Source organism: Aspergillus campestris (assembly GCF_002847485.1).
Source record: "Aspergillus campestris IBT 28561 chromosome Unknown P168scaffold_11, whole genome shotgun sequence".
NCBI lineage: Eukaryota > Fungi > Ascomycota > Eurotiomycetes > Eurotiales > Aspergillaceae > Aspergillus > Aspergillus campestris.
In genome coordinates this window covers 1,428,833-1,443,436 of record NW_020194346.1, presented here as the reverse complement: position 1 = coordinate 1,443,436, position 14,604 = coordinate 1,428,833, and the positions used below count along the sequence as shown (strand labels likewise).

Sequence of the window (14,604 nt, the reverse complement as noted above, 5' to 3'; positions counted from 1 at the left end):
GGGGTGCGAATAGCGACACATGCCTAAGAAGTTGAAAAATAATCGGTGGAGAAAGACCTCTGCCAGCCAGCTCAGGCGGTGGCCAATTGCATGCCTCATAATTCAACATGATAGCACTGCTCCCCAACCGTTATATACCTTTTCAGGCGTGTGATAGTTGCAGTGGAGTGGAATGGTGTGTGTCCACGCTGTATCCTCGACAACGACATAGTCTTGTTTTGCTATTGTTGCTTGCTTGCTCCATGTTTGGTCCAGGGTAACTTGAGTAATCTCACTATCACTGAGCCACACGAGTCCCAGATCAGCGTTGACGAGTCCAACTGGCCCCCGTGTGCGTTCCCGGCTTCAGTTCATTTGTGTGGCGCGGGATGTTCGTCCAGACAATGATCCCAGGTGTTAACTTTTGTAGCTACCTATCATTATGGACCCTCTCATTTTCCCTTGAATGTGCCCTCATTTCACTGGATTGATGCGATGGTGGAAATACACGCCTCTGGGCGTGTCGGGCGTGGGGTATGTTTGTTGCCATAAAAGGATGGAATTACCCCTCGGCTACAAAGGATATCACGACACTTTTGGCCTCCGTAGGTGATTCTATATTGACTGACATGCGTTTTTTTGAGGTCTCCCAGGGATGTGGGATACACCACCAGTCGCTCTATAGCTTCCCATGGAATTTGTGGTAATATGGAGGATTGAGATGGCGATGAGCAAGCGCTGACCAGGATCAGGAAGAGTTTTTGATGTGAAGCATACAATTCAGAAAAGATCGTACACATGCTCTGGCCCAATGTCTCCGACAACATCCGCAGCGTTTTGAGACTGCTTTCTGTGGGGCCCCAATCCTCTTCTGTGGTCCTCGATCACTTCCCCTGGCAGTCCACTTCAAGGTCAATCGAATTGCTCTCAGCAGACGCTACCTTGCCACGTGGGACGAGCACCTTTAATTCTAATCCGGGGGGGCATAGTCAGATCTTATGACAGCGCAGAAACTTGGACGCTCTTGGGTGGGTCCTCTTTTTATTCCAACTGCGCAGCTTCAATCCTGATGACTTCTTCTGGTGGGCTCTCCGTGAGGTTCAGGGGGTGGATATTGTTCAGTAGAGTCAGATTGCTATAGGAGTTATCTTATCCCTTCAGGAGTTGCAGTGGTCTCCTACTCTGGGCCAGCTGGCAATCTTGATTGACCTGGGCATAGGGGTATGGCGTACGTATCGGAGAGGATGAGGATTGGATAGCAGTTCATATGACGGAGGTTCATCCATAGATTCGCAGCGACCTAGAGAGAAATTGATGAAATCAAGGAGAATAGGGGTGGTTGCAACCGATGTGTAGAGAGTGGAGATGTGTGAAGGGGGGTTAAAGTTGAGGCAGCATGCATCAATGCCAGTGGGCAAACCTCATGATATATCTTAGAATATATTCACTAAATACAATCACTGTTACCTTTGCAAATCTTGAACCTAATACTCGGTTATTCAAGAAGATTTTATATTCACTGGAGGCATCAATTATCATTTTGCCAGGTCTATCTCAGGTTTTTAGTAGGTACTATTGGGGATATATATTCCGGCCCAGTAGCCATCCCATGCCCATAGTTAACGCGAAACGGTCCAGAGCAGACACAATTTACACAAATATTAACAGGATTAGAATTAATACGGGTATAAAATCCCGAATTGGAAAAGTCCCATAGGGTTATGGAAGAAGAAAAAATGGCAAGAGAAGTCCCCAGTCCCAACACAGTAATGCTGACTTCAGATGCCGAAGGTGTCTGGCGATGCAGGAGGCATTCTCAATGAATACATACGGCTAGAACGGGATCCAGAAGGAATACAATTAGATCCTTCGACCGGCAGGAAGCAATGATGTGGTCCCGGTTGGCCTCAATATGATAACCATCCCAATCAGCGGTAGTGGGGATCCGTAAATTATATCATTCACGCGAGGGACTCCAATTCCACTGCCCACGCGAGTCAGTCACCGAATTAAATTGCACGGATAAACAGGGGCGGGGCATGGGGATAATTGTTCCTTGTGGATATTGCAAGGAGTAATCTTCAACCTTCCTGGACATGAGCTAATGGTGCCTAGCGTACTAGAGAATCCTTCCAGGTTCCCGATTCTCCGCATCAGCGGGGAATCCTCCGCAGAAAAACATAATATCGGAGTATTCCGACCCCTGAAAAAGTAATGATTTTGATAGGAAGCAGCATCCACTGACGGCTTTACTATTAGGGATGGAAAGTGGCAACAGCCAATATCATACACACGTCACAAAAACAAGCGTGGTATAAAAGTGATGAACCATAGACAGTCAAGACAAACTATTAATACAACAGGTGAAGAGATAAAAACTTTGTACAAATCCCATTGCGTTTTCAGTTTCGGTTCCTTTACTGGGCCAGAACGGCAGGACGCTTGGACAAAGTCAGCCACACGTTGCGCCAGTAGCCAACGCCGCCCTTGATCGTGAACTCTGGGGCCGGCTTGCCTGGGACAAACTCGAGCTTGAAGCGGCGGAAGAGCTTTGTCCGTTAGTGAATGTCATAAAGGTCAAAAACAGTATATGCCATAATCATAGCAGGGAACAGAAAGAACGGAACATACCTCGAGTGGTCCCTTGTACAGTTCCATCATCGCGATTTCCCTCCCCAAGCAGATGCGGGCTCCGTAGCCAAAGGTGAACAGGTACTTGTTGAAGAGCTTGGCCTTTTCGGCATCGAGCCACCGTTCAGGCTTGAACTCCTCGGCGTCGTCGCCGAACATTGTCTGGTCACGCTGCATGATCCACGGATTGCCCGAGATCTCGGTACCGGCCGGCACATACTTGCCATAAAGATTCATGCCCGGCTCGGACACCACGCGGGGGAAGATGTTGGGGGCCGGGGGGCACAGTCGCAGCGTCTCGCGCACGCAGGCCACGTAGTAGGGCAGGTGCTCAAGAACGTCGGCATACTGGGCAATGCCGGCGCCCAGAATGCCCTTCCGGGCGGCCTCATCGATCTCGGCCATCATCTTGTCGTAGACCCCCGGGGTCTGAATCAGGTAGGGGATCATCGCCTGGAAGACAGTTCCGGTGGTATCGGCACCAGCCAGGAGCACCAGGAGCACTTCCGCCTTGATGTATTCCAGATCCAGGGGGTTGCCCTCCTCGGTCCGGGCATCGATAAAGGTCTGCAGCAGGTCGACGCGGTCGAGCGCTTTTCCGTTCTTGACATCGTCGAGGCGCTGTTGGATCAGGCTGTCCCGAAAGCGCATCAGCACGCCGATGCCCGAGTCGTCCTCGGGCTTGGCGACAAAGTACTTCTTCATCCAGGTGGTCTTGATCCAGCTGGTAAAGGGGTGCAAACGCGCGAGCATGCCGAACGCGGGCAGTCCGTCGTGGAACCCCTGGATAAGACCGCCGACGTCCTTACCTTGTTCGATGAAGCCAAAGGGGGCGCCAAAGCCGACTTCGCTGATGACGTCGTAGGCCATGTACCTGAGAAATTCAGTGTCAGTAGTCACCCCACCCACCTGGGCTATGATCGAGCACTTACACTGCCCACCAGGCAAAATCAACCGCGTCGCCCGTCTGGGCAAAGTTCTCGTTCAGCTTGTCCAGCCAGGACATGATGCGGGCATCAATCATTGGCTCCATTCTCTTGACATTGGTGAAGCTGTACGGGCCGGCGACGTGCTTGCGGAACGAGGCGTGAGTCTTGTGCGAGCGCATGTTGAACAGGGATTCGGTCTCGCCGAAGCTGCCCGTGATGTAGTGGCCGGTCTTGTCGGCATTACGGTGGTAGATTTCCGGAAGTTTGGTCGGGTCGGCGACGAGTAGGAGGGTGGGAGTGATGCGGACGACGGGTCCTATTCTCTGTCAGAGCTGCTCTTGTTTCTCAATCGTCGTTGCAGTAATGAGAAAGCCTACCATATTTCTTCGTCAAGGCTGTGACCGCTGGCAGCTCCGTCTCACGAACATTGTGCCATGCGATCCACAGACGAGTCACGCTCCCCCAGAATGGACCGGGAAAGACAGAAAGGGGGTGGAAGAAGCGGTAATACACGATTTGATATGCAACCCGCAGGACGCAATATCCTACGAGGGCCAAGATCAAGCTCGGGACCGTGACCTTGCTGGCAAGGCCTTCATCAACGAACCCCATAATGAATGACAGTTCAACCGGTGGCCGGTAGGTGTTGAAGTCAGGACACAGGGCGGCGCATAAGTGGCAATCCCATGGCCCAAATACCCATGGCCAAGGCAAAACCCCCCACCGTTCTACGCCGGCGCATGTTGCGAGCCATGACCACCCCTCTTCGTTCGCAGCTTTCGCGGAAGAGAAAACCCCCGACAAGATGAATCCGCAGTGGGCACACCAGAAGACGGACTCAATAATGGCGAAGTGTGTTACCGTCTTTGGTCGTAGATCTACTCCTAGAAGCCTGTCTAGGCCCGCACATCTCAATTCCCACCGTTTTATACACCAATGACCACCCGCCTAACGGTCATTCTCAGGATTTGCTAGACAAGTGTGCATCGGTATCTCCTGACTGGGAAACGCTAACGCCGCAGCGGGTAAACGCAGATGGAATCATGGCAGTAGCGGACGGGCAATGGTCCCCGTTTGGAAAAAAACGCGAGGGTCCACTGCTGTCAACGGGGAGTGGGGGGACCAGGGGGCGTCCATATCCCCGGCCAGTAGAATGCCATTGTGTGTCGAATCTGTGGGACTAGCTGACTCACTAGTTATAAGTCCTGTTCCCTTTAGCCATAGAATCGGAGTCAGTCGTCGAAAATCGCATTTTGTCTAATTATCTATTTTTATTTTCGACAACGGGGGTTGAAGAGATTTTAGCTGGCCTAAGGCAAAGAGGCCGTTAGTGATCCACAAAGCCCTAATTCGGGGACCATCTATTATCCTGTTCTGCCCAAAAAGTGGGCAATCAGCGGCGGCCCTGTGGCCTGTTGTCAATCGGCCATCGTACCATTGCTGCTCATCTGTTTCCCGAGATCTCGCAAGCCAGACGGATGACTTGGTCGATGCGATGGTCGGTTGAGTCAAGTCGTCCACCCACTCCCCGTCCCCCGTCCCCCCGCTCCCCGCTCCCTTTCTGGTTTCATCGATCCCCAACGCCTCCAACCGAACATGTTCTTGCATCCCCCCACGGGTCGTGCACTCTGAAACACTAGAGGAATCAGAGAGAAGGGATAGCGGGTGCGACCAAAGCAGGTTCGAGTTGAAAGGACGGATTGCGCCCCCAAATGACCCCACCGGGTGGACACTCGGGACGACTAGTTCTGGGCTGGGAGAAAAGACGATTGCCGGTCTACAGTAAGTGGAGCCTGCATAGGACTGGCTATTGTGTTATGTGTCTGCCTGTGTGGATATTGCACAGTACACATAGGGCACGAGGTATGTATCTCAGGGTGGGCTGAACCGCCTGCGATCGACAGTGTCATGTCATTTCGTTATTGCCAGGCTATGTATTTCCAAAGATTCCAGGCACGACGATCTCCCAGCTAGGTCGGTCCAGGGATGGCCTGACCCCTCACCACCCGTTGCCGCGGTTAGGACGGGGCGTCCGTTGCAAGGAGGAATAGAGCTGCCATCAGGGTGTCGGTCCATCATATGCCAGACAAGGGACCCCTGCCAACTTTTGTCTGGCCACTGGGTACCCTGATGTGCAAAAAGTCTTCCGTGACGATCTGTTCGCTTCTGTTTCAACGGTTTTGCTCTGGGCCTGTCATCGGATACTATTTTCCAGCAAGCCATCGCTGATTAGTTTACGGGAGAAACACGGATCCACATAGCGTGCAGCCCGGTTGCCGCTATTGTTATTTTGGTCCTGCGCCGCTGAAGATGAAGTCCCTCATCCTGTGATGCGATGCGGATCGCACTCTCCTCCTCCGCGGCTCGATCCTCTGGCTTAGGCGTGTCTATCAAAGGGGGGGACGGGAAGACGCCCCTCACGAGCAGACGGCAACGGCCTTGCCGGGGTCGGCAGGGATTTCGCCTCAACGCCGCGGCTAGGGGCACGTTTGAATGACGGCTGTGCAGAGCGACTGTGAGGGTGTGGTAATGCCAGGGCAAGGTCCTAGAGATTCAACTGCTGGGGAGAGGTGGTCTAGCGAATTGTCTATTGGGTCCGATTGAAATAGGCGAACATCGATAGCATCCCATTTATATGGTTTGGCACCAGCTATTAGCGGGTGGCGGAGGTAGTCCGTGGGCTCCACCAGTCGTATCTACTGTGAAGTCGTGTTCCTGTCGACATCCCGTCATCACCTTATGCGAGTTGTGCAGGATGCTAAAACCTTAGTCTCAGGGGTCACATCCATAGTATGAAGATGTGGCTTGGCCTTATGCATTCCCTGCGACATGGTGGGGACCATTCCAGCTGCATCATAGGCATCTGGGCCTGGGATAAAGCCATGATTTGATGAAGGCCCACTTGGTCTGCCGCAGTGGCGTCTGTAGATTCTGTACTCGTCGGATGGACCATCCTTTGCTGCCGCCGCCTGGTGTCATGACAAGTCGAATTTGCCTTTCCCCCTCTCAGTAGGTCGCCTGTCCATCACAGCGTGATGCCTGCACGCTCCAAAATATCCCGAACGGTAGCCAGGTCTAGCTCGATCCTGCGGAATCCAGAGTCAGGGACTTCACGGGCCGGCGGCCATCATCGATGGGAAAATACGTCCAGTCCTTCGTTCCCCGGGTGGCTTTCCCCGGTGACTTCTAGGGCAATCCTGCCAGACAGACGGGTCTGCTAACCACTGCCGCTGGACCCTGCCTGTCTCTCTTTTAATTTATTTTACGTCTGTCCCCCGTTATAAACGTACACCTTGCCCAAACTGTGCCAACGGACTTGACGGCCTCGTCCTTTTCTCTCGTTTCATCTCCGGACGATGCCTACCTCGAACGAATACGGCCCGGACTCCCAGGGCTCCGTCGTTATCGGCGTTGCCCTGGCCTTTGCCATCATAACATTTATTGTGATTGTACTGCGGTTGTTTGCGCGGATTTATGTCCTGCGGCAGATGGGCTTCGATGATTGTACGTTCTTTTTGCAACAAGGGCGTGGGGATAGTGCTGACCAGACGTCCAGATCTCATCATAGGTGCTTGTGTAAGGACCCTCATATCCACTGGCCCAGACAGGACTAACCGACACAGTTGTTCTCGTGGGCGTTCAGTGCTGTGACCATTGTCGGTACGTGCATTCATACCTATATTTTACAATGCACGTCTATATAGCCCCAGGATGACTCGCTAACACGAGATACAGCCGTTCGGCATGGGTTGGGATCTCATATAGACAATGTCCCCTTGACGGGGATGGAGACGTATGCTTTTGTAAGTCTCATCGCCCGCCACAGAATCCCAGCAGACCTAACCGTTACAGAATGTCTGGCTTAGCTCCATGTTCTATCTCGCCTCGATCGGCTTCATCAAGACCTCTGTGTGCTGGTTCTACACCCGACTGGGAGCCCGCTATCTCACACGCTTGGCCTATATCATGATGGTTATCGTGGCCTGCCAGGCCACCTCGTTTGTCCTCGTGGCAGCCTTCCAATGCAATCCGATTCCCAAGGCTTGGAAGGGGGAGGCCATTGGGGGCAAATGCGTCACGATCAACGTCTTCTACCTCGCTAACGCGGCCCTGAACATCTTCACGGACGTGCTGACCTACACCCTACCCATCAAAGTCGTCTTCGAGCTGCAGGTGCCCAAGAAGCAGAAGATGGTGCTGGGATTCATCCTCAGTCTGGGTCTCTTGTACGAAACGCCTTATCCAGCTTCTGATGAGATTAATGCTGACCCCGCCAGTGCCTGTATCTCCTCGATCATCCGCATCACCTACATCCCCACCATGTTGACCTCCAAGGACGCCACGTGGGCCATCACGGGCGCCATGTACTGGTCCGTGATCGAGATCAACATTGGCATCCTCGCAGCGTCCATTCCCTCTTTCAAGGCGATCGCCTCGCGCTTCCTGCCTCGCCTCATCGGCGAATACACCTCCAACCGCAAGTACGCGACCTTCTCGGACGATCCGCGGAAGTACGGCACGGGCTTCTCGCGAGTGCAAGACGACGGCATGGTCATGGGGGGGATGGGCAAGGGCTACAACGACACGGCCATGGGCACGCAGATCGGACGCACGACGTCCGAGGATCGCATCTTCGTGCCCGAGGGCCGCATCTACGCCAAGACGCAGATCGAAACCAACGTCGAGGAGAGTCGCGATTATACCGGCCGATCGTCATCGCTGGAGCGACATTAATTGCCCTCGTTCTTGCACGTTCCTCGTTTCTTATGTTATAATCTAATATCTGGGTTTATGTCAGGTTGGTCGGCTGGAATCGTATCGTACATACACACACACACACACAAGCAGCACACTTATATATACCGTCATGGCTGGTGTGGCTCTCATTCTTTATCTTTACCTTTCTTTTTTTGCTTTCTTCCCTGATACCACTTTGTTTTGGCCCGGGTTTCGGCTGGCACGGGGTATTGGGCTTATGTCCTGCCGGGCAATTATGGTTGTTTTGAAGTTTTGCAGGTCAGGATTTGGCACGTTTTGTGGTCCATCCGTATTATAATATTAGCTAGTGCCAGGTCAAAGAAGCAAAAATTCGTTGATAGATTTCGAGGGGATCATGCTATGCTTGCTTCTGTACATCTCAGTAAGTCGATCCAATTATTGACGTGGACGGGATTGGTAGATGATGAACGAAAGTCTGGAAGAGATCGATCAACCCAGAACAAAGTGAAGAGGCCATGTAGACAGTGACCATAACCAGTTTGCTTCATTCACTGTTCTCCATACCACCATTGAAGTTAGACCAGATACTAGATATGGAATGGTGGTGCCATAGGCAATCGACAAGTCTATCATATCAGCAAATGTAATCCAGAGGGGAGAGGGGCAAAAGACAGGTCAGAATCGATGCCCCACCGACCCACGGGTTTTATGATGCAGCAACACATATGGAGGTCTTCAAGATCTATCAAGGTTGATCTTCACCTCTTACTCCATATCGGGCTTCATTTCGAAAGCTATGGATCGACGCCACGCGTTCGTTCTCTGCAGGCTCAGGTGGATGCACATTGTACTGTTCATCTTCTTCCACGCGTCCCAACGAACGACGGTCACAAGCATCACCAGCATTGCCCCATCTCGGAGGCTTTTGTCCAGTGGCTATAATAACCACTAGTGGCTTGTCTAGTGTGATTCGACCGCCACACGATAACGTAGTCGTTCGCTTTTCCCCCGCAGATGTGTTGTGTCCGTCAATCTCAATGGCATACTGTGAATATGGTTCTTCTTCTCAACCTATCCTATATCTGTCTCACAGTCTGTTCGACATTCATATCTATGCAATATTTCCGTGCACAGCATCACCGGCAGCCCACAGGTACAGCGAAGCGATAGGAATGCTCCATATCACGCCTACATTCAGCATCCCGACCGTGGCAACTTGGACCCCACTAAGGGATGGTCCCCCACGACTAGGTTGGATCAACTAGCCCCAGCATATTAATTTATTCAATGGGCATGCAGGATCCGATGGCACAAACGACGTACGTTACTCGAGCCGATGGAGGGCATCCATGGCCAACGACACGTTGCTGAGTTCGAGTATGTTTGTGGTCGGAGGTCAAGTGGTGGAGGAGCTCTAAACAAGAGACTATAAGATCATCATGGATGAAGGAAGACACAGCTGGAGTAGAAATTTCGCACTTGATTGTACAATGATATATCCCACAAGATCAACACAATCACCCTCACCGACAAACCAGTATACGCGGTAATACGAAGCTTATACACCCCCAAGGCCCGGTGCTATCACGAAAAACGCTCTCGATATGAAGGTTATACAACGAGAACGGCCCCCACAAACGCCAACCAACCCGGCAAGTCCGCAACGAGCATGCGCACACGGTGAATAGCCAACCACCGCTCCATATCCCTCGATGACTGTCCATCTTCGTCCGACTTCTCGAAGATGCGCTGCACGGGGGTTGCGACCAGGGGAACAAACAACATGTGTCCGATAGCGGCGACCAAGCCCGCCCAGTAGAAAGTGGAGCGGGAGAGCGGCCACGGCGATCGGTGGGTCAGGGATCGGATATTAGCAATGGAAGAGACGACGGTCGTCAGGTTGAGGGCAACGACGGTGCAGACAGAGCGGTTGAAGATGTAAGGGAAGACGCGGGGGAGCAGGCCGTCCGCATCTTTGCGCGTGTGCGGTTGGACGAAGGATGAGAAGGCGAAGAGCTCGAGGACGGCGTGGGCGACGGTCCCGGTGCTGGAGGCTAGGGGGGCAGCCCTGAGGAGGGCAGTGGGGTCGAAAATGAGACCGGAAGCCATTGTCGCCTGCCAGGTTGGAGACTGTGAATGGGGTGTAAAGGTTGATGGGTTTTGGGGGGGTGCGGGGATGGGAGAAGGCGTGTCTATAAGTGCTTACGCGCGAGGATCATACCATGTCAGCCTCGGAACCACGGCTTTACGACCTCATTTAGCAATCTAATAGTGATTGGTGTGGAGGATGTGGCGTTAGTTAAGATCAACAGATTATGATATTCTACGCATACCGGGTGGTAAACCGGCGATATATATGTAGATACACTGGTGCAAATATAATGTGCAGATGAGGGACACACTATGGACAAATCCGCCGGTATAGGTCTAGTACGCATTCTGCATATGTTCAGAACCATGCGATGGACAGCCGTCTACTCCCCCTTCAGCTTCATCTGATTATGTACCTTGTAGTACACAAATGGATATAGCGTCTCGGGCACCAAGGTCAAGATGATGATCCACACGCTCCACGGAGAGCCCACGTACGACCAGTTCTGGGGGATATTCCAGTAGCGCCAAAAGAAAACACCATAAGCCGTGAAGCAGCCGAGATAGCGCGTGAGCCTACCTGGTCAGCATGATTCCGTATCGGTAGTGCAGGAGTGAAGTCTCGCAAGCGACCTACCAGATCTCCAAAGAGTGCCCCCTCGTGTCGGCGTCACTCCACAGCAACCCCAGACAGACATATCCGATAGGGAACTGCAAGAGGATCCCCGTCCAGTATGCCGTCATCTGCTCGCGTTCATCGGGAAAAGCCATGCCTAGATACTTCAACCCCACGAGGCTCGCAACCGCGAGACCCAGGATGTTGCGCAAGAGTGGCCATCTCTCGCGCGGGGGATGCGCGCTACGCAGTGCAGTCGACACAAAAGAGATATCTAGCATAAACCACGCCGAGAAAGCCAACCGTTCGAACGTAGTCGTAGTCGTCACGACGGCGTAGTAGAGCTCGTATGCCATGATCGGGCCCATGAACTGGATACTGCCCCAGCGGGCACCGGGGTACATGCGGTCGCTGTACGTGCGAATGATGCAAAATGTGTAGCAGAGGGCGTAAATCACGCCACAGGCGATTATGAGGCCATCCTGAACGAAGAGATAGCTCTCAGGTGGGGAGAGAGCCGCGTCGGCTGGCTGGACAATGAGATGCGGGGTTTTCCGAGCGAGTTCGAAATTAGCCATGTTTATGGTCGTTGAAGGGAAAGGGTGTCTTTCTTTCAAATTATATCGTGAGAACCAGGGAATAGGCAGAAAGATTCCATTTATAGGCCGTCGGAGTTGGCGGATGGGCATGGCTGCAGGTTGGGTGTCTGTCTCCACCCCCAGCCTACGACTACAAGGGTCGATGATGTCATCTATCATGAACATCCCATGCCGTGTCGATCACGGTTGCCTCGTCACCCACTGATGGGAGATCAGAAGCATTTCGATACTGCTTATTCTTGTGGAAGATTTTGCAAGGGATAGTGTAGACGCGGGCACAATATAAGGGGCACGTATGGAATTCTGCCATTTGTAGGACCTAGGACTGTTTTTCCGACAGTCAGCTATAATCTGATACCAGATCGAGAGAGCGACTGGGCTAAGCTTACGTGGGGTCTCAGCCTCCTAGTGGTAAGATAGATGGCGATCTGATCTCTAGTTCGGCCAGTTGTCCTTGCTATGACTGCATGACGTGGATTTGTCGGGAAGCCAGAAGAAAAATCCCATCCAACTGGCCAGCGGGACCAGAGTTACTATCAACCACTGCACCAAAACTCTGAAAAGCATTTTGGGAGGGTTTACCTGATTGATATTCTGAACAAGCACTGTAACTGTTATCCCACACCCAGTTATTCCATCGTTGCGCTCGCTTTTTGTATCACGTCTGGCGCTGGGAATCGCCCATGACGACCCAATCGCATTTGTGCTTATCCACCGGTCGATGCTTGCGATGGCACACGTCCCGAACAGCATAGATTATGGGCAGTCGAGGCGACACCCATCCTTGACAGAGCTCCGTGGAGCATGTTGTGTATCCCACACGCAGCTGCTAGCGATTCACCGCGACCGAGCGAGTACCCCTTCGAAACCAGGACATGATAGAGAACCAGTCCTTGTTGGAATAATTACGCCTGCCAGACGTAGAGACTTTGTTATATGTGAAAACGTGATAGAGGTGAGGTCGTTCTCGTATACCACTCTATGTACGCGACGGGAACCGGGTCTCATAAACCGGCGATCTAGGACAACCGGATGATTGTGCTGATTGAACGACAGACATTCTCGCGAGGATGGACAGTAACACAAGCGACGAGGGTAATCTATGGATCGTATCTATATGGAGGAAACGATGGTTAGCAATGTTCCAGCAAGCTGATCGCAACACAAACCAAGGATGCTGATGATACCGGTCTCTCCAATGGGACCGACGTGATTGTACCATTGTCGCTCTAGCAGTAGTGCCGTGTCTGGCAGATTCGCAATTTGAGAGCCAGACACGCCTTCTGCGCCAATGAAGCAGCTCATCCAGAAAAGATAAGAGGAAACGTCGATCCAGACATCGTTCGTGTTTTGTTGGCATGCGGATTGGGATCCTTGTGCATTCCTTAGTCATCCCTGCATAACCCTGCCTGTTCATCACGACTTCCCCTGATAGAAAAAGTCTAGACATCAAGTTGAATACGGGGTAGATCGACCCGAATTTTCCGTATACTCCCTTCGTATAGCATGCATGTCACATCGCCTATTCCGGAAAGACCATGCCATGGTCTCACTGCAATTTGGGAGGCTCATCCTACGGTCCCATCAAGATTGATGAAATTGGAGAGTAGACAGTGGATGCAACACGAGTCGGAGAGGACCTGGACTCCGGGGTTTGGGGGTTCAAGGGCAAATGAAACACAGTAATGGGGTGCGCTATCGGTCACTGGCTTAACCGAGCTTGTGAGTGTCGCAGGTTGATGCATGAGCCACTTCAGAATGTCGACGATCTCTACGCCATGTGGCAGGGATCGGCATCGCGGTCCCTGGATGGCAGCCCTGTCATCTCTTCAGACTCATCGCACTTGGGTAAACGATAGCTGATCTTCGTGTACCTGACCATTCCATGGCAGCTTGTGTTGCACTGAAGTGCCTTGGCGGTACATGCTCAGGGTATTACATGGGTCAAGCGGAGTGTCAGGGATTGATGCGATTGTTGGATACCTCAACCATGGCCGGCCCGAGTCGAGACCATATAAGGCTGGCATCGCGCCCGCTTCCTCATCTCCAGCAGAACAATCGAATTGTCCGATAACAACCCAAGCAAGCCAAAATGAAGTTCAACACCCTCTCCGTCTCCGCCACTCTCGCCGGCCTGGCCAGCGCTGGCCCGCTTGCCGCTCGCGCCGACGGCGTCCAGGGTTTCGACATCTCGCACTACCAGGAGAGTGTCGACTTCCAGGGAGCCTATGATGCCGGTGCCCGCTTCGTCATGATCAAGGTAGGACGGACTGCCTTTCTCCTTCACCAGGCCTATTCTCTAATGCATTGCAGGCCACCGAAGGACTGACCTACGTCGACTCGTCCTTCAGCTCGCACTACCAGGGCGCCAGCGACGCCAAGATCGCCCGCGGTGGTTACCACTTCGCCCACCCCGACGTCTCCACGGCTAAGGAGCAGGTCGACTACTTCATCAAGAACGGCGGTGGCTGGTCCGACGACGGCATCACCCTCCCCGGCATGCTGGACATCGAGTTCAACCCCAGCGGCGACAACTGCTTCGGCCTCAGCCCCGACGCCATGGCCGCGTGGGCCATCGAGTTCGTCGACGAGTACAAGGCCCAGACGGGCGTGTATCCCCTCGTCTACACCAACGCCGGCTGGTGGGCCGAGTGCACCGGCGACGCCGGTGGCCTGGGCGATAAGTCCCCTCTGGTGCTGGCCGCCTACACCGAGTCCGCCCCGTCGACCATCCCCGGCGACTGGGAGACCTACACGGTGTGGCAGTACAACGACAGCTACGAGTTCGGCGGCGACTCTGACATCCTCAACGGCGGTGAGGATGTCCTCAAGAAGCTGATTGCCGGCTAAATGTATATACTGGGGTATATACGCGGGGTTGGGGTGTATTTTTAAACAGGCTTGATGTCAAACCGTACATAGGATAACTGGACAGGATTTGCCAGTTTATTTTTATTCTTTCTATCCAATATATTTCTTTCTCTTTCTTGGATCCTGTGGCCACTGAAAACAAGCAAACATCGAAATTATCGTGTATTCA

General features: G+C 52.8%; 6 protein-coding genes across 6 annotated transcripts; 2 read left to right on the top strand and 4 right to left on the bottom strand.

Moving 5' to 3' along the window:
• Nucleotides 1-2,396: 2,396 nt before the first annotated feature.
• P168DRAFT_241959 (cytochrome P450) lies at nt 2,397-4,151 on the bottom strand (the record flags this gene model as incomplete). Its single annotated transcript, XM_024833780.1, has 4 exons — nt 2,397-2,528; nt 2,611-3,484; nt 3,543-3,855; nt 3,917-4,151. 4 exons carry the CDS (start codon nt 4,149-4,151, stop codon nt 2,397-2,399), a joined length of 1,554 nt encoding a protein of 517 aa, XP_024690403.1.
• Nucleotides 4,152-6,895: 2,744 nt separating this feature from the next.
• On the top strand, nt 6,896-8,273 carry P168DRAFT_241141 (integral membrane protein Pth11-like protein; the record flags this gene model as incomplete). The annotated part of the gene is made up of 6 exons (XM_024833751.1): nt 6,896-7,043; nt 7,096-7,115; nt 7,163-7,199; nt 7,275-7,342; nt 7,392-7,765; nt 7,817-8,273. 6 exons carry the CDS (start codon nt 6,896-6,898, stop codon nt 8,271-8,273), a joined length of 1,104 nt encoding a protein of 367 aa, XP_024690402.1.
• A 1,596-nt stretch (nt 8,274-9,869) lies between these two features.
• Nucleotides 9,870-10,367, bottom strand: P168DRAFT_299330 (putative integral membrane protein; the record flags this gene model as incomplete). The annotated part of the gene is made up of 1 exon (XM_024838328.1): nt 9,870-10,367. The coding sequence occupies one exon, from the start codon at nt 10,365-10,367 to the stop codon at nt 9,870-9,872; it is 498 nt and encodes a 165-aa protein (XP_024690401.1).
• A 324-nt stretch (nt 10,368-10,691) lies between these two features.
• Nucleotides 10,692-12,227, bottom strand: P168DRAFT_56528 (uncharacterized protein). The gene is made up of 4 exons (XM_024842010.1): nt 12,147-12,227; nt 11,954-12,027; nt 10,987-11,889; nt 10,692-10,925 (listed from the first exon to the last, which is right to left on the bottom strand). Exons 3-4 carry the CDS (start codon nt 11,727-11,729, stop codon nt 10,733-10,735), a joined length of 936 nt encoding a protein of 311 aa, XP_024690400.1. The 5' UTR covers nt 11,730-11,889; nt 11,954-12,027; nt 12,147-12,227; the 3' UTR covers nt 10,692-10,732.
• P168DRAFT_56550 (uncharacterized protein) lies at nt 12,062-13,250 on the bottom strand. The gene is made up of 3 exons (XM_024842011.1): nt 12,784-13,250; nt 12,147-12,677; nt 12,062-12,075 (listed from the first exon to the last, which is right to left on the bottom strand). The coding sequence occupies exons 1-2, from the start codon at nt 13,012-13,014 to the stop codon at nt 12,402-12,404; spliced, it is 507 nt and encodes a 168-aa protein (XP_024690399.1). The 5' UTR covers nt 13,015-13,250; the 3' UTR covers nt 12,062-12,075; nt 12,147-12,401.
• A 406-nt stretch (nt 13,251-13,656) lies between these two features.
• P168DRAFT_274472 (glycoside hydrolase) lies at nt 13,657-14,414 on the top strand (the record flags this gene model as incomplete). Its single annotated transcript, XM_024835430.1, has 2 exons — nt 13,657-13,824; nt 13,878-14,414. The coding sequence occupies 2 exons, from the start codon at nt 13,657-13,659 to the stop codon at nt 14,412-14,414; spliced, it is 705 nt and encodes a 234-aa protein (XP_024690398.1).
• Nucleotides 14,415-14,604: the final 190 nt, after the last annotated feature.

Coding starts and splice junctions, on each gene's coding strand:
- P168DRAFT_56550 (XM_024842011.1), bottom strand. CDS start 13,014: ATGTCTAGACTTTTTCTATCAGGGGAAGTCGTGATGAACAGGCAGGGT. Junction 12,678..12,783: donor CTACTGCTAGAGCGACAATG/GTACAATCACGT, acceptor TCCTCCATATAG/ATACGATCCATAGATTACCC.
- P168DRAFT_56528 (XM_024842010.1), bottom strand. CDS start 11,729: ATGTTCATGATAGATGACATCATCGACCCTTGTAGTCGTAGGCTGGGG. Junction 10,926..10,986: donor GGGCACTCTTTGGAGATCTG/GTAGGTCGCTTG, acceptor CTGACCAGGTAG/GCTCACGCGCTATCTCGGCT.